This window comes from Gadus macrocephalus, chromosome 19, assembly GCF_031168955.1.
Source record: "Gadus macrocephalus chromosome 19, ASM3116895v1".
Classification (NCBI taxonomy): domain Eukaryota; kingdom Metazoa; phylum Chordata; class Actinopteri; order Gadiformes; family Gadidae; genus Gadus; species Gadus macrocephalus.
In genome coordinates, this window is record NC_082400.1 from 5,765,714 (window position 1) to 5,784,764 (window position 19,051).

The following is a 19,051-nucleotide window of genomic DNA, read 5'->3' on the forward strand; positions in this document are numbered from 1 at the left end:
GAATTTTTGTGGCGTACTCAAAATCTTCATTGCGTCCTTACCGCTAGTGGAATCCCGAAGTGGAAGTGAGTCGGGAGGCTCATTTTCACAAGGGTGCTCAGTAAAAATGATCAAACTTCCCCACACGCCCCCAAATACACTGCTGCCTGCTATTGGTCATCGATAACGAATGAAGAATAACGTCAATCTCTGCTCGCTGTCAATATGCATCCGGAAATTGGATGATTGCATCCCAAACGGACGATTGCGTCCAGCTCTGTTTATTCCAAGGCGAACCTGTTGGAAGCAGGGATTGCTGAGATTGTGAGGGATTGTGCGCATGTGTATGACAGGCAGGGTGAGGAAGAGGATGGATACATGCTGGGAATCACCTGGCGTTGTTAAACAAACAGCTGGACTGGCTACGCCTCAGCCTTCAGCAGCCTTCAGGAGCTGTGGTGGGCACTGGCAGATGATGATTGCGGGGAAGGCGAGGGCAAGGCCAGGGCATGTTGACGTCTGATGCTGAGGTGTCATTCCTCTGCTGAAGTACACTGCCTTAGCAGACAGCACCTCCTACGTCTGCAGTGAGCATGTGCGAAGAGCGTGAGCAGCGCCTAGAGGATCCAGTCTTGTGTCCGATGTTCACCATTGCTTCTCCTTTGCCGCTTTCTTTCTGTTACTGTTTCTGACAATTGTTTAGCTTTTATCTGTTTCGTTGGAAATTGCTCCCATTTAATTCAGATAGCTAATTGTTGCTAAGGAGTATGTAGGGGTCAGGGCATCCTGCCCTAGGATGCTAACGGGTAGACCGTGGACATCGGGGGTTCAACCCAAGAACCTTTAGGCTGGAATTGGAACCCCCCTAGCTACTATTCTGTTCCGCCCCGCAAATCTCTCTCTCTCTCTCTCTGTCTCGCTCTCTTGCTCTCTCTCTGTTTCTCTCTCTGTTTTGCTTTCTCTCTTTCTCTCCTTCTCCTTTACTCTCTCTCTCTCTCTCTCTCTCTCTCTCTCTCTCGACTCGACCCCCTCTATCTCTCTCTCTGAGTCTAACGCCAGTCTGTGTCTGTGTCTCTCGCCCCCAGGGTTCCTGAAGCCCCAGTGCTCCTTGGCCCCTCCCCCCCAGCGAGGTCGTCCAGGTGAGGGCTGCACCTGCTTCAGCGGGATGTGTTCCCTGCACCAGCGCCGCCTGGCCACCGGCAACCCCCACTGTACGTACGCCGTCGACCTCTGACCTCCCTCCCGTATGATGAAGGTGTTAACCTTGATGTCCAATGTGCAAAAGGCTGCATTTGCTACAGAAGAGGTTTTTGTTGGCTGTGCGGTGTTTTAAGTTCAGGTTCCATTCAAGTCACTGGGATAGGTCAAAAGTATTGAAAATATAGAAATCTTTATTATGAGGATTATTACATGATCGATTCAAGGTTTCAAAGTTAATCTGGCAAAATGCTGATTTTCCGTGCTAAGAATATTTAACGATTGTTCGAATATAAAATACGGGATGCTGAGAACTTTTGACTGTGGCTGGGAATACCAATCTTACGAGATGATATACTATCAGGAATAATTGGTAATCATTTATTTATTTTGATTTATGAATATGATTTATTTCATATTAATTTATTTGATGGAAGTATGTACAGTGCAGTAAAGTGCAATCGATTCCTACACACACACACACACACACACACACACACACACACACACACACACACACACACACACACACACACACACACACACACACACACACACACACACATCCAATACACCAACACAAACAGCCTGTCGTCAGGGGCGGCTTCCAGAGGCCCCTCTCCAGCCAAGGCCCAGTCTGGTTTTATGATTTATGGCTCCTTTGCATGTGGAGCCCCCTTGTTGACGGACAACCTAACAGATGTCCATGAAGCCAGTGTGTTCCTGTGTGTGTGTGTGTGCGTGTGTGTGTACTACAGTCTGGTGAAGCCAGTGTGTGTGTGTGTGTGTGTGTGTGTGTGTGTGTGTGTGTGTGTACAGTCTGGCTAGGTCAGTGTGTGTGTGTGTGTGTGTGTGGACTTGTATTAACCTGTGATGAAGACAACACACTATTTTAAACACTGTGCTCAGATCAAGATTTTCTTGATTAATCACGTGGTCAACTGTCATAATTGTTCTGTCCAAGATAGAAAAATAATAGTAACAACAGAGAATAGTAAATGAATCATCGAATGTACATAAGTAAAACACCAAAAATACAGAAACGCAATGAACATGAACAAATATCTATAAAAGAACAGTGTTTGTTGTTTTTTGTTGAAAGCAGGCGTTTTGTCATATATGTTACTGGAAAGGGAACAAGAGTGGAGGACCTCAGCTTGTCAAGGTCAGAGGAAAGGAGGCACAGAATCTGAGGGCTTTTGTACAGATTCTGTGAGCATGTGAAGGTTATGGGGGTGAACGAATTACGTGTTCCTCAGTGTCTCATCCAGTTCTGAATTGATTTTGGGCTTCATCAGTTTGACGTTGTTGTAATGTTAAGTGAATCGAAAGATTATTTTGTATTTGTGCTTCCTTATAAAGAAAATATATTCACATTGCTTACAAAATATTTCTGTCCTTAACCTGAGTTTCGTAGATTAGCTCGCCATCGCAGGCTATATTTATACATTTATACATATTTTTACATATTTTATTTTATTATCATCTTTTGTTATTTTCTTTGACAGGAAAAGATGTAAAAGGTAATTCCATTCAAATTAAAGTTTGTGATCAGGCATTTCCTGGCCTCACGTTTCACAAACATGAGGTTAAAACGCAGGGCCATGAGTCATTGCAAGTTCAGCCGGTAACTGAAAAAATATTGACTCTGTGCTTTTTTGGGCTTTTTTCTCTTCCTTATGAGAGAGTATGAGCGTGACAAAGAGGCTTCAAATCGTGGACCCTCTCCCCTCTGTTTCACAGGACAACCGACAAGTCTCTGCATGATCTGTCAAAGGCACACCACTTCTCTGCCGGCTCTCAGGACCGTTCTCGTACCGCTACCTGTGATTGATTTGCAACATTTTTTACTGTCACGGCTGGCTGTGGGGGTGGATCGGCTTCCTGTAAAATTAGAGGTGCCTTGATTAGAAGACGATGGCTCTGTTGGTTTTGCTTGAAAAAAAACAGTTCTTTGGTCCTTTTTAAAAGGGGCTGGTGCTTTTGTAAGTGCTCGACATGCTGGAGCTTGCTATCCGCAAACTACTGGAGTATGGATGCTTTTTGGCCTCTGCATTCAAATGGCGATGCATTTTGCAATTCAATGTACAATTTGATCACGCTGTTTGAAAATGCATTATGCATTCGGCAATTCAATATGCAAAGTGGCACTGCAATCCTCAATTAATTCAGAATTATTTTGATTTGAATGAAAGCTTAATCAATTGCATTCCATATTGCCGTGGTTTTTTAGTCTCTTTATTAAAATGGCAATGCAATTTACAATCGGCCATTCAATGTGCCAGCGAAACAACGCCCCCAGTCTAATGCATTTGAATTTACATGTCATCACGCTCTTCTGGTCTAAAAACCCAAATGGCATTGCAATCTGTCATCCTCTTGTCAAGGCGGGTTCCTGCGCACATTCTGGGATGGCTGATTGGCTGATATCGACATGACCAATGAAGGCAGCGAGTAATGACAAGACAGCTATCTCTGTCTTAGTAGACATCGGTAAACGTTGTCAATGTTTTATTTTTTCAAACTCCACCATAACATTCTAACCCGTAAGCATCCTTGAGCAGGATGCTTTAACTACTACCTACTCCGGAATGAAACTTATATTAAATGTTGCTTCGGATAAAAACATCAGTCAAATAACTATATGAATATAAATATAGTTTAGTTATAACATATACATGTATAGAAATATAAATGTAAGTGGTGAGGTTCTGGTTCTGAGAGAACAGCTGTACAGAGTCCATGTGGTTTTAAACCCTCTGTAATAACCATGTCCTTCTAATTATGGAACCTGTTGCTACCAATCAAACCACTGTTCCTCTGATGGCGTGATCCCCCCCCCCCCCCCCCCTCTCCTTGCCACCCTGTGCCCACCGCCACCGCAATGACAAGCTGCTGTGGTGGTGACCAAAGCAGTGCTTTCTGGGACTTTTGGCGCTCTTTTGGGGCCCACAACTGATGTGGCCAGACTCTGGTTTTGGTGGCTTCTCATTGTTTGGGATGTTTTTTCGGAAAGTATTCTTTTTTTTGTATTTTACTGGAAGGGGCTGTGAGGGTCTGTGAGGCCCTATAGTGTTCAGGTAGCCATTCTCCCGCCAATTCTTCCCCAAAAAAAAAGTATTGATTTTCTTTTTTCCTCTTTTCAACATGAAGTCATTGAGAAAGAGTAATGCCGGGAAACAACTTTTTAGGGCGGAGGGAGAGAAAGAGAAGAGCGTAGGGGAGGGGGGAGGCGAGAGACAGACACGGAGAGGGGGAGAAGGAGGGAGAGGGGGAGGGGAGAGATAGAAAGAGGAGGGGCGAGAGTAGGGGAGAAGGGAGTGGGGGAAAAAAGAGAAATATGGAGTGCGAGTGAAAGAGGTTTGGGAGAGAAAGAGAGGGAGAGACAGGGGCAGAGACAGGGAGAGAAAGAAAAAGAGGGAGAAGGAGGGACATGAAGTGAGAGGGAGAGGGGGAGAGAGGGAGTAGAAAGAAAGGAAGAGAAAAAGAAAGTAAGAGAGAGAGAGAGAGAGCGAGAGAGAGCCCGCCACAGAGAGCAGGGCCGTGCGCTGCAGCCAGCAGCCTCCTCACAATGCCGTCGTTGTGCTGTGATTGGGTCTGTCCTCGCCGGGGCCAGCGAATGGAAAAGATTATCCGCAGGAATGTCTGGGGTGCCCTCTAACAGAGCGGGCCACGCCGCCCAGCCAATGGGAGCCCGGCCCTGCCGCGAGACGAGCTAATTTGTTCCTGATGAACCGCGGCCCTGATTGCCAGCGTCTCGATCCAATATGGTCCCCGTTTGGAGGGCCCAGATGACGAGAGCAGTGCTGCCGGCCTGGAGGGAGGGGGTGGGGGCGAGGGAGAGGGGGAGGGAGGGAGGGAGGGAGGGAGAGGGGGGCACAAGATGTTTTGTGATGTGTTGCACAAGAGTACGCGTCTGAGCCATTTCCGATAAAACCAAACCAAAGTACACTCGATTATCAAGTGTATTTGACACTCGTCTGTGTGTGTATGTCTGTGTGTGTGTGTGTGTGTGTGTGTCTGCACGTGTGTGTGTGTGTGTGTGTGTGTGTGTGTGTGTGTGTGTCTGCACGTGTGTGTGTGTGTGTGTGTGTGTGTGTGTGTGTGCGGTCAGCGGTCAGCTTTTGATTAATCTCTCTCTATCGGTAAAGAGTCCTTTGGTTGAATAAGCAGCGGCTCCGTGCCAAAGCCCTCCATTACTGCCACACTCAGCGGCCCACTTCATGATGGAGCTCCGTACTCTCCCACTGTCTCGCTCAGCCCCCACCAGTTCATCTAGGAGCCGTTTAGTGTGGAGCACAGGCGGGACCCAACGCCCCTCCACAACCAGAGCCAGAGCCATGCCAGAGCAGAGCTGGGGAACAGGCCACTGAAAGCTCACATTGGCCAAAGGGGGGGGGGTGTGTGTGTGTGTGTGTGTGTGTGTGTGTGTGTGTGTGTGTGTGTGTGTGTGTGTGTGTGTGTGTGTGTGTGTGTGTGTGTGTGTGTGTGTGTGTGTGTGTGTGTGTGTGTGTGTGTGTGTGTGTGTGTGTGTGTGTGTGTGGAGTGGGTGGTTGGCAAATTTCTGAAAGTTTTCCATTGTTGTGTGTCTGTCTGTGCAATGTGAAATATTCATGTGTGTGTGTGTGTGTGTTTACATGCTTTGCGTGTGTGTGCACATGATTGTTTTGTAGGGGGCTGGGGGGGGGGGGGGGGGGGGGGAGTCGCTCGGGGCATCCCTGCAGCAGTTAAACCCCATGAGGTGGTCTCCTAGTTCCAGCGCATGTGGCTGGAGACCTACTGGTACCACACTGGAGAGGGAGGGGAGAGAGGGAGGGAGGATGGAGAGGGTGAGCGAGGGCAGGGGGAAGAGAGCGAGCAAGGGAAGGAAAGGGAGAGGGGACAGACAGAAAGAGGGGGGCGAGAGAAACCGAGCAAGAGAGAGAGACAGAAAAAGAGTTGGAGGGGAGGGCCAACAAGAGCGATATGGAGATAGGAATGGAAGAGAAAGAGCGGGAGGGAGAGAAGAGGAGACATTGGTCTGGAGTCCACCGGGGGACAGGGGGGGGCGGACGGAGGGGGAGGTGGGGCTACGCCCTGAGGAGGGGGGGGGGCCGGGGCAGAGGTCTGGGGCTTACGGGTTAACCTGGCCCTGGGCTCCTTGTATCGCAGGGTCCCTCAGAGGTCGCCGGGGTCAGGAGGAGAGGGCTTGTTAGGGAGTAGCTCAACCCTCATTCTGATTGGTCAGAGTGTGAGGGCTCGTAATGCATGTGTGTTGCTTGTAATCATGTGTGTCTTTGTGTGTGCATCTGTGTTTATGAATTGGCTTCTCTCCGTGTACATAATCACTGTCGGGTCGGGGGTGTCATCGAGGCTCAGACAAGACCTGCCACAAGTCTTCAGCTAATTGGCTGCTAGGATTCCCCTTAAGCTCACCAGATAGCCCATCAGAGGCGTGTGATTGGGAGCTCCCATGATGCACCCTGTCTCCTTCAGTTTCCCCTTCTCTCCTCGATCGGTGAATTCCTCGTGACTGTTTGAGCAAAGCCTTCACGCCTCAGACACACGAAACGAGAGATCCAGAACAATCAGATGATCTCATCACAGGAGAATTTTAATCCCTCCGTCGGTTTCTGGTCCATGGTTATGAGGACGATGTCACTCGGAAGATTAATTCATCCATCGATATTTCTCTCTCGGCCTCTTTTTATCAGTCTGTGTGTGTCTTTTTTTCTCCCACTCTCTCTCTCGCTCTCTCTCTCTCCCCCGCTCTTTCTCCTTGCTTGCTGTCTACCTCTCACTCCCTCCCTCTTTCTGTCTCCCCCCCTCCATCTGTCTTACTCCTTCTCCTTCTCCCTCTCCCTTTCCCTCTCCCTCTTACTCTCCTCTCTCTCTGTCTGTTTCTCCCTCTCCCTCTCCCTCTCTCTCTGTCTGTCTCTCCCTCCCTCCCCCTTTCCCTCTCTCTCTGTCTCAGAGCACAAAATCTGCCGCCTAATTGAAAACAACTCAGTCTTATTTGCTGGGAAACAACATCATTGCAGTCTTCTGGTTGATTTTAAGATAATTAAAGAGGGCTGATGTTTGATGTGAGGCATGCGTGTCATTTTATTATGATAAAATGAAGACAAAGTGGTGAAAAGCATTTCTGTATGATCTATTGAATTAAGAGTTATATCGACAATGTTGTTCTACACTCCCCCACTTGTCCAGCAGAACATATTTTATGATGGTTAACTACATTTTATAAGTCGGTGGCAATAAAATAGTTTTTGTTTAAAATAGATGTCTATCACAATTAATTTGGATACATAAGTAAAAAAATATATTCAGACACTTTTGGGGGATTGGTTTGGTTCTGCAGTTAACTAACAGATGTTGGGGCTAGGTGTTAGCTAGGGGTAAGGCTAGGCCTTAGCTAGAGCTAAGGCTTGTGTTAGGTTTATCCATTATGGCTAGGGATAACCGATGTGTCTGTGAGTTAAGGTTAGGATTCGAGGTTATGTAGGATTCTTTTGTACTCATTCAAACCAAATTTGAAACCACAAAAATAAGTAGAACAACTACATTAAATACTACTATGCTGGTTCATAATAGTGCGGGTTGGATACTAAGCCCCCTGATCCTGTAATCCACCCCACTAGCACCACCACGTTGAGGCACGGTCTCATCATCCCATTGTTACAGCTCCAACTCAGCGGAGAGAGGGAGTGCAGAGAGGGGGGAGGGGTGTGGACGAGGGAAAGACACAAGCAGTGCAAAAGGGGGGGAGAGAAGAGGAGTGAGGTGGGGGGGGGAGAGAGGGATGGATGGGGGCGGAAAGCAGAGAACAGGATGAGGAGAATGAGAGAGCGATAACGGAATGGCAGTAGTGATCAGGTTCTGAAGTCAACAAGTGATTGTAGTGAGTGTAGTGATGCAGAGGAGAGTTTGAAAGATGTCCTCCCTTTGGAATATGCGCTGATGTCCTAGACTAGAATCCATCCTATTTGTTCAAAGCGGAATCAACAATCCTACTCCTGAGGAACCCGGTATTATTCGAACCCTGCGGATATCAAACCACTATTTTTCCCCATTTCCATTTCCCCCATCCATTAAGTAAAGGGATTTATTCTCATGATTATCATTTCTAGAGGGAATGTGGTTGCTTTTTGCTTAAAATACGCGCTCTCCAAAGGTTAGCTGGCCTGTAGATAATGTATTCGGTTAGAAGGGGATTAATTACACAGATGCGGTGTGGGAGATGTCTTTGTGGCAGTGATTCCAACTCTCTCCGGATGCGATCCTGACCTGCAAGTTGGGATTCCACAATATGGCGCACGCGCATCTCGGATCGGCAGGCAGCAAAAGAAACAGAGGAAAAGCAAAGCATGCATTTTTTATCAGCATCAATTAAACATGAACAAGCATGTTCTCCTTTTTCTCTCCAGGCCCTGTGTTTTGCCTAACACGGAACAGTATGGTAATCGCAGTCGGGCACAGAGGGAGAACTCTGAAATGTACGGTGGGGGAACTGAATGAATACGATGAATATGTATGTCCTAGGACGTCCTGTGTTCTCGCCAATGAGACTGATGACAAATCGGGAATCTGAATGCAGATGAGCTGAAATCGGGTTGAACGGGGCATTTATTTTTCTTTCGGTTCATATTTGTTTGGCCCAATCACGATGCCAGAAGCGGGGATCAGGAAGCGCGTAATTGGCTATTAACAGCGGACACAACAAACTCAGTAGCCAGCAGTAGTAAACTGTAAAAAAGAAAGTGTCTTCAAAGGTTTCAAATCAACACCGTGCGACTAGCCACAGTAGACAGACACTGGTTAAACTCCCCTTCTGAAAGCTTTGGCTATTTGCGCGAATGAGATTTCTTTGTTAGAATATCTATTTTCTTCGTTAGAATATCTCTGATACTAAACAGGAAACAAGACGTAGCCCCTCCCCTTCATTCTTCTGGTTTCCTGCCCAGGCTCTTGGCCGTTGTCCCACCATAAGTTCTCCTATTTCATAGACTGCTATTACTGGACCCAGAGATGAAGTTCGTCCTAACCTTGATGTCTATCTGCTCTTTGGTGGTTATATCGTTCTCCAAAGAACGATAAAGAGGGATTAACCAAGGGGTGCAACTCCTCATCACCTCTGGACCAAGGGAACCCTTTTCTAGGTTCCTTTCCAAGGTTTCCTTCCATCTGGTTTCGGAGGACGTTTTCCTTGGTGTTTGAAGGCTGGGGTTAAGGGGTTGTTGTGTACTGTGGGGCCGAGGAAGCCCTTTGGGACAGCGACTGATTAAGGGCAATACGTATAAGCATTGCCTTGAATTAGCTCAGGACTGTCTGGCCCGTGTGGCCCGGTGTTATTGCCATTCTCTGCAAGTTGAGCTGCACAGAGCAGACATGCCATTTGGATCATGATGCAGCGCTGTACACAGTGCAGAGACGGAGATTAGAGACTTGTAAATAGAGTCGGAGCAAAAGGGATAACAAATAACCTTAAAGAAACCCCCCTCATCCCTCTTCCCAACGAACCCAGCGATTTAATCAGAAATGAGCCGGGAGTCGCAGTCAAACACATTTATTTCCCTTAGCCACAGCTGAGTGACAGGAGCCAACAGATTGTTTTTAAGGGTGCTACAGAAATAAAGTCTGGGGATGAAACGCTCCAAAAAGGCCTACATCGTCTTCCTGACTGAGACGCGTACTCCATACTGTATGTATTTATTCTCCCTCTGAGTCAGATGATGGAAGCACAAAGCATCGCATCAGACATCTGGATCTGTGGAGGGAGGGAGGGAGGCGAAGGAGGGAGAGAGAGGGAGAGAGGGAGGGAAGGAGGGAGGGAGGGAGGTGGGCGAGAGAGCTAGCGAGGGAGCGAGCTGTAGAATAATGGAGCAAGCGAGGCCAGGGGGGATGAGAGGGCTATCTTAGTGATTTATGTTATCCCTCTTTATTTACTTCCGGAGCTACTTGAGCTCACTAATGGCTGTGATTTGGTGGACTGCAGGAGTCTGGCCTGCCGGGTGACTGTGGAAAACAACAACAAGTAGCAGAGGTAATCAGTGTTTCGACCCTGCTACACGCCAGTGTTTTGTGCGCTGGTAGCGCAGAGCAAGGTGGATTTGAAACCATCAGAGATCAGGATTGTCGCTGGTTATTCTCTGTAGGGGCGCTGGCCAAAGGAGGAAAGGCTGTGTGTGTGTGTGTGTGTGTGTGTGTGTGTGTGTGTGTGTGTGTGTGTGTGTGTGTGTGTGTGTGTGTGTGTGTGTGTGTGTGTGTGTGTGTGTGTGTGTGTGTGTGTGTGTGTGTGTGTGTGTGTGTGTGTGTGTGTGTGTGTGTGGGGGGGGGGGGGGGGGGATGTGTGTGTGTGCTGTCTTTGGCCAAATGATAAAAATAAAAAGAATTGGGACCCCGATCTTGCCACGAGGTGTGCTGTTTATTGGCCTTTATAAGAAACGGTATCAAAATCGACCCATTTGTGACATCACAAGAAGCCGTTTCCATCCAGATGCATCGTGTGGACACAAACACTTGTGATGTCACGAAAGGTTAAATTTAAAGAGGGGCCCCCTTTCATACAAGTCCATCGCTGACCCCGTCTTCCCCACATCGCCCCCCCCCCCCCTTCCAGCCGATGGTGCAGCAGCGCCCCATCCTCCCCTGCTGTCTTGTTTGGCTTTGCTTGTTCACTGGGCTGTGCTAAGCTAAGCGCTAAGCTAATGCGTCTGGGGAGCTGAGGTGTGCCGAGGCGAGGAGGCGGCGGAGGAGGCTCGTGCTGTTCTCAACTACGGTCAGTTACCTCCGCCACGGGGAGAGGCAAGGGAGAGGGGGACTGGGCGGAGAACTGGGCGGGAAACAGAGAAGAGAACGGAGGAGGGGGGAGGTAAAACCGATGGGGAGCTTCGTCGTTTGATGGTGAGGGGATTCGACGGGGCTGGCATTATAGGGCACTCTATGTCGAGGGCTGGATGGGGGGGGGGGGGGGGGGGGGGGGGGGCAGCTGGGATGAGCCGTCCAAACCAAATGTAACCTAACCCGATCCCTGGAGGTCATGGGTCATGGCTGACGCTAGGTCCACCTTCCCTACTGACCCCTAGCATGCCCGGACACAACTTCTCTTTCATCTGCAGAAATCTGGACACAAGCTGGACCCAGGTTGGTTGAAATGGTCGGGTCACCCCTGGGAAGGAGAGGTGGAGTGGACTGGGGGCATTAGGGTCTTTAAGGGTTGCGGCTCTTCAGCCTGAACTTTGACCACCCCCCTCCCTTCTGTGTCACATGCCACTGGTCCCCCTGTCCAGCGGAGTGGTGCTAATGCAGAGCAGTGCATTCTGGGTAGAAGTGTTGCAGACTCCTGGTGTCCTCAGAGAGACAGCGGGTGGGTGTGTGTGTGTGGTGTGAGTGGTGAAGCAGCGACTAATGGAAATGTCTTGTTCTGGTCTCCGCGCCCCAATTCTCACCAGCTTCTATTCCCATTGACCCAAGGGGCGCTGGGTGGTGGCAGACGCGGCTGTGACACACACCAGCAGCAGCACCAGCCTGGAGTCGACGCCCCCGAGAACAGGGGGCGACTGCTGAAGTCCAAACAACCCGCCCTCACCCCCCCCCAGTCCACCAACCCAAAAAGATGTAGGCCATGAGGGTAGGGGGGGCAGGATTGTGTGGTGGGTGCTAGGTGACTCCCAGGAGAAGGCCGTTGCGTCAGATCCCCTGTCCTTTCTGCAGCCTAACCTATAGTGGACAGCCTGGAGCATGTCGTCCCCTGAAAAAATTCCCACTGAGGCGCTTTGGGTAAAGCCTTAAAACAACAATAGTTTTTATGATCCATCCAAACCCACGCCCGCGACGATCGATCCTCTGCGCGGCCCGCTGCACTTACCCGGCTCATGGATTATTCATCACCCCGTCGGGGAGCCTCCGCTCCTACGATGTGAGTCGGGTCGCTGGTGGGAAGCGCGTTGCAATGCAGCCCGACCTTTAAAGCGACGCTCGCGCCGGCTGCGTGCACCCGTGGACAGATCAGGGGGGGCTGGCGGGGGAGAGAGAGAGGAATAAAGTGGGACAGGGGCATGGTGTTCTCGCCGCGCTGTGACATGGATCTAATGGACCGACGTGGTTCTAGGGGAGGGGGAGGGAGGGAGGGTGGGGGATGAAGAGGGAGAAAGAAAGAGACACAGAGGGATAGTGAGCGAGGGAAGGAGATGAGGGGGAAAGAGAGAGAGAGGGATGGAGTGGCACAGGGAGACGGAGAGTGAGAGGGAGGGAGGGAGGGGGAAAGAGTCAGAGATGGGAGGAGAGTGACAAAGTCCAGAATGCTAAATTCATGGTTGCGTCACAATCATTGTGTGTGTGTGTGTGTGTGTGTGTGTGTGTGTGTGTGTGTGTGTGTGTGTGTGTGTGTGTGTGTGTGTGTGTGTGTGTGTGTGTGTGTGTGTGTGTGTGTGTGTGCCTAAATGCCTATGCTAAATACTCTCTAACCAGGGTATTCAGGTGAACTTTTATACTCCCAATATAAAGCATACACACACACACACACCTGTGTGTGTGTGAGTCGGCCCCCACCTGTATCTTTATGTAGAAGGATAGATACACACGCCTGCATCTACCTGTAGATGTATTTAACGCTTGCACACCGACACAGATGCATGCATTCATTTATACACACACTGTATACACAGGCTAACCCAGCCGTGCGTTGACACCACCTGTAGCAACACGACTCCCATGGTTCCAGGCATGAGGTGTGAGTTACCGCGGCGATGGCTTATACAACCCACGCCCTGTCTATGGGTCTCCCGTCCGTCCGTCCTGGGGTCTGCAGGGTCATCACCATAACGCCTACTGCTTATGGAACGTCTGCCTCGTCCGGTGTCCATTCCGTTCACCATGTGATGACCAGACACCGAGGTGGATTTAACTCTCCCCTCTCGCCACCTGTCGTCATGAGATGGACGCGACGCAGTGAGCGAACTCCGGCTGTAAAGGCATTAAAGAGAGGAGCCACGTGGGCGTGAGCAAACAGTGACACAACAGAGGGGACGAGCAGCTATCAGCAGAAGTGGGTTGTATGTGACACCGCTGTGGGGCCTGTTTGAGCTTTCTTTTGTTGTTTACCGGTGATTATGTATGACATATCTGCGTGGCTACGTTTGCAAAAGGGAAAGTCTGAGAGAATGAACCCTCCATAGATATGTACATCAATATTTAATATTCATTGATGAATTTCCTTAAAACTCATTGATTAATTTAAAACTCTCAACCGTTAACCCTATCTGTGGACATAGAACTTCTCCTTCGGATGTACTTGTCACGTGCACGTGAAGGTATAGAAAAGTGCATTGAGGTCGTGGTTTCATTCCAGTTCACACCTCAGACTAAAGAGGGCTTGTCTTGGTTAACCGAGCGATTAGATTAATCAAGCTGATTACTCTGCTAAAGTTCCATTCCTTGGCACAGCTGTTTTCCATCTGTCCTACACTTTAGACGCTAATTGATGATGCTCATCTATTTTTTAAACTGCCTGCGAAACCATTGCGGTTTTCTTTGGAAGAGCTGGGAATGATCATGCTTTTATTTTGTAGGAGGAAACATTGTGCTTTTATTTTGAATGGCTTGTAAAAGTCACAATTTCATTGTCTAAAAAAATCATCATGTTGCTTTTTTAAGAGGAAACAAGAGGAACCATGACAATTGGTTCTTGAAAGCTTGGGAACATCCCAATAATTTTTTCCCAGTTCCTCAATGTTTACTTTGTAAGTTGTGCAGTAACCTCATGTAGAGGTCATACTTGCAGTACTAGAAGGGTGCTGTACTCTAGTGTTGGTGTGCTGCTGTGTGAGATGAGGAAGGATGTATTATTGTGCAGAACTTGAAACCAAAACTCAGAATACATACAGCATACAAACTACAGCATAAGTACACACATAGACATTGCATTGAAACGCACGATCCCTGCGTTTCAATGCAATGTAGGATAACATAGACTTCCCTTTTTTACCATCATGTTATGTAATATCTTTATTATGGGATCACATGGACTTAGAGCCGATGACCATCCCATTGTGACCCTCTGTGATCCAGGCGCCGTCATCACACTCTGGGCCAATCGCAGGCTTGATTACCCACGTGTGAGTATTTTATTTCTCGTAATTAAGCACTTTTGTCCAAAGAGACTTACACCGGATTGAAGAGCCATGTCATCATGTCTTGCCCGGGGGTGCCTTACAGGTAGACTGCGGACATAAGGGGTTCAAACCCGATACCTTTCCACTTGGAGGGATGCAAAGAAAAAGGATTTGGGGGGGAGAGAGAGAGAGAGAGAGAGAGAAACAGGGAGACAGTAAGAAAGAGAGGGAGATCTGAAGAGAGAGGGAGAAAACATAAGCAAGCGAGCGAGAGAGAGATAGCTGAAAAGTAAAAGGAGAGTGAAGTTGAGGGAAGTGAAAGAGAGAGAGAGAGAGAGAGAGGGGGGTAGCTGATATATTCTATAGGGAGTTGTGAGAACCCGCTGATAAAGGCTTGCATCTTAATCCTATCTAAGGCCTGTCTCACGGCACTCTGTGGAGCTCTACGTGATCATTAGAAACAGCGCGCACACACAGCTCCCCTAGCGCGCGTGCACCCCCTAAACACAGCTAACCCTATGCGGGAATATGTCTGTGTGTGTGTGTGTGCGCGTGCATGTGTGCATGTGTAACCGTGTTCCCATTTGATATGTTAATGCATGCTGTTGGCCGACACCGATGCGTTTGCTGCTGGGTTGCTTTGAAAAGCTGCCGTTCCAAGGCCCTTGTGCGACTTCAAAGGGCTGCTGCCGACAAACCTGCCGCGGCGCGCTGAAACAAAGTCAATGCCACCGCCGTTGTCAGTGAGGAGCTTGTTACGTCCACTGGCGGTTAAACACACTCCTCCGTTATGAGTTGTGGAGCCCATTGTGTTGGAGTCTCTCTCTCTCTCTCTCTCTCTCTCTCTCTCTCTCTCTCTCTCTCTCTCTCTCTCTCTCTCTCTCTCTCTCTCTCTCTCTCTCTCTCTCTCTCTCTCTCCTCTCTCTCTCTCTCTCTCTCTCTCTCTCTCTCTCTCTCTCTCTCTCTCTCTCCGTTTTGTTTATTTTTGTCAATACTTAGCTGTATTAAGCTATTCTTCTTAATAGCAAGCTCTCGCTTTCTTTCTCTCTCCCGCTCTCTCTCTGACTCAGCCTGTGCCTTCAACTCCTCATTTACGATTCAGTGGAATTCATCCTGTGTGTGGTGTGCGCGCGTGTGTGCAGTGCGGCTCATCTTGTTTCAGTGCTTTATGAGGCTGATGTGCACGTCCGTAATTGTGGTTATGGGTGATTAAACTCCCGGTGGCCCTCAGGATGTATGGCCGCCGATCGCTCAGTGTCTCACACACACACACACACACACACACACACACACTGACAGACATGCAGAGTCTCATGTGCTCTGATTGGCCGAATACCATCCCGTCGTCTCCAGCTTGCCGCTGTCTCTCCCTTCAATTTCAGACGGCAATAAAAACCACTAATACACGTCTGAGTTATGCATTCATCAACTGTCTTAATCCCCTACTTTTTTTGGGTAACATTATTATGTATATTTTTATTAAACAAGGTTTCATAATTTGCAAAAAAAAATAAGAATGTAGTAGGTGACATTAAATTATTAAAAGCAATTAGACTATGAATCCCTGCAGAGAACGTCAACATTTCTCTTTCTCCATCGCTTGATCCGGTCTGTTTGTTATTGTGTCCAAACCAAGTCTCGTTCAAGGACACTCCCTGCTCTGAAATCCTGTGGGTGCATGAAATGTCCCTATTTTCACTACAATCTCAACTCTTCCTCACCCAACTATTTTGGATAACACTAAGATACGCTTTCTTTGGTCCAACACAACAGGCTCTCTCAATATCTCTCTCCAGCTCTCACTCGCATTTCCACTCCTCCTGCAACAAGTCAATTCAGACTTTTCCTTGAGCAAGACAACAAACAGACCAGATTTGGTGAAAAAGTTTAGAACCAAAGTACTGAATGCCTCAATACTTCTAGTACTTCGAGGAATCAATTGACTTTGTGGATAACTATAATGTCACTTTCTGGGTGCTTTCATACAAACCTCATTTCAAACACTTTGTGTAGTGTAGTAACAGAATAGAATAGAATCAAACCTCTGAACCTTGCTGTTGCCATGCCATCCGAATAACACAACCAAAGTTGGTTTTAACACCATTCTACCATCTACTATCAAGTCTTCGAGCAGATGCCTTCTTCCAAAGCGAATGACAGGGATTGTATTCTCGCGACTTGTTATGACTCAGACTATGGACTTTGGGGTTCGAACGCAGCACGTCCAGCTGGGAGACAAACACCCTTACTGCCCTGTGACTACGCCGTACCCTGGGGTGGCCCCTTCTCCCTCTGGGGGAAAAGTTACAGTTTGAAGGAGTGGCAAACGATGGATATGTTGTCATTCCATGACTGGTGTTATATTGAACATTTTGTTTCGCTCTGAATAACGAAGTAGTTACAATCTCTCGTACTTGTTGAGTGGGATATACACTTGGCAGGGCAGTTGTTTGAGGGGTCTGGTTTCCACAGTGTCCTGGCTGGGCAGCTGTGGGCTGGGGGGGAGGGAGAGTAGAGTCATGCAAAGCATGTTTTCTCTGTTTAAATGCTTGTTATTGTGTGGCTGGAGGGACATATGGATTGAAGTGAGGAATCTGTAATGGTCTTTATTCGCACAATTTCATTCCATCCATGTGTTTATCCATCTATGCCTGAACTTACTGCAATGCTCATGTGCATAACGATGATGGTGGCATGTTTGAGTTAGTGTGTGTGTGTGTGTGTGTGTGTGTGTGGTGTGAGTGTAGCCCTATATGTGGGTGTGTGTGCATGGGTGTGTGGCGCTTTATGTGTGTGTGTGTGTGTGTGTGGGTGCGGGGGTGTGTAGGGCTATATCTTTGTGCGTGTGTATTCCTTCACCATCTATTTGTCACAGCGAGGCCAGAGGATTTGTAACTTCCTGGTTTAATTGGTGTGTTAATCAGGAAGCAGTGAGTGGGATGTATCTGTGTGTGTTTGTGGTAGCCCCCTGAGTTATCACTGGGAGGTGGCAGGTACTGGGACTATATAAGAAACACATTGGGTCTATATAAGCCACAAACTGGGACTATATCAGCAAGACACTGGGTCTATATCAGCAACACACTGGGACTATATCAGCAACACACTGGGTCTATATCAGCAACACACTGGGACTATATCAGCATCACACTGGGACTATATCAGCAACACACTGGGACTATATCAGCAACACACTGGGACTATATCAGCAACACACTGGTCTATATCATTAACACACTGGGACTATATCAGCAACACACTGGGTCTATATCAGCAACACACTGGGTCTATATCAGCAACACACTGGGACTATATCAGCAACACACTGGGTCTATATCAGCAACACACTGGGACTATATCAGCATCACACTGGGACTATATCAGCAACACACTGGGACTATATCAGCAACACACTGGACTATATCAGCAACACACTGGGTCTATATCAGCAACACACTGGGACTATATCAGCAACACACTGGGTCTATATCAGCAACACACTGGGTCTATATCAGCAACACACTGGGTCTATATCAGCAACACATTGGGACTATATCAGCAACACACTTGGTCTATATCAGCAACACAGACCATGTTAACTGCTGGTAGTCGGTTCCAAATGTAACGTCTCCGCGTGTGTGGTCAGGTTCAGGGCCTTTATATGTGTTTGTGTGTGTCATGATGTTTTGAGCATTGTTGTGTCTATTTGCGTGGTGTGGTGTCTGTTCTCATTTGTATGAGTGTTTCTGTGTGTGTGTATGTGTGCGTGGGTATTTGTATATGCGTACGAGTGTGTCAGGTCTTTGTCGGTATTGTTCTCCCCGCCGCGTTGAGCTAGCTTGGAAGGTCTTCACTAGTGATGTTTCCTCTGGCTTTCCCACACATGGCCCTTCAAACCACAACTGCACACACATCCACCATGCCCTTCGAACCACAACTAGAAACACACTCTGGCCCCTTAAACCCCAGCCATACATACCTTACCGTAAGTACGCACACATTTACGCCACAACTCACAATGAGATCCAGAGTGTCTCCTCTAACCACAGCTAGAGCCGACGTAGGCCTCTGCACACAGGGTTATTATAGGGGCGCTAATTGCAGGATCTACTCGAGTCTGCGAAGTCCTAAGAAAGGCTGTGTGACAAATGATTGTGTTAAAGCACAGTAAAGTGCTTTTTTAATATTTTACCCCACACCTGAGAGCCGTATACCTTCCCCCTAAACCATTCTCAGTAAAACAGATCAACTTTAAACACACACACACGTCGTGTCCCCTGAAACCACCAGCATTCACAGCGTCCTTTCAAACCAGGAGGAGACCCCAGAAACCCACACCCCAGAGCTGTCCCACGATGCCACTGCTCTGGGGAGACCGGTCGCAGAGGGTTCACCTCATGGAGGGTCACCCAGGGTCAGGAGCAGGGATTTCTGAAAAGAAATACATTGGGAATGAAGTCAGAAGGCCCTGGCGCTCGGTGATCGACGGCGTTTTAACCACCACTGAGAAGTAACGACCAGACAAGGATCTTGACGTTCAACCGGCAAAGCCAGGATTCTCTGTCCCCGTTTCTGACGTTCCTCGTGGTTTATGAAGCTTTTACTCTCACTCACTTTTTCTTCTTCTTTTTTTCTGATATAAGAAAAAAAACGTTCTCGTCCGTTGAGAAAAAAAAAAGGGAACCTTTTGAAAAGTAGTTTCTGGACGCTGTGTTTCTTGGCGGTGGGCCAGCGAACCTCCGAAAGAGAGTTCAAGTCAGAGGGGCTCGCTGTCCCGTCTCCTC

The 19,051-nt window shown here is 48.2% G+C and overlaps 1 protein-coding gene across 4 annotated transcripts in view; it reads left to right on the forward strand.

Annotated features, from left to right (window-relative positions):
• The window catches only part of rxraa (retinoid X receptor, alpha a), a 107,216-nt gene that overhangs the window by 28,146 nt on the left and 60,019 nt on the right, over positions 1 to 19,051 (forward strand). For all 4 annotated transcript variants that reach the window (XM_060038896.1, XM_060038898.1, XM_060038895.1 and 1 more), the window contains exon 2: positions 1,065 to 1,190. In XM_060038896.1, coding sequence (XP_059894879.1) covers positions 1,065 to 1,190 — 126 coding nt within the window. The remainder of the gene's footprint in view (positions 1 to 1,064; positions 1,191 to 19,051) is intronic.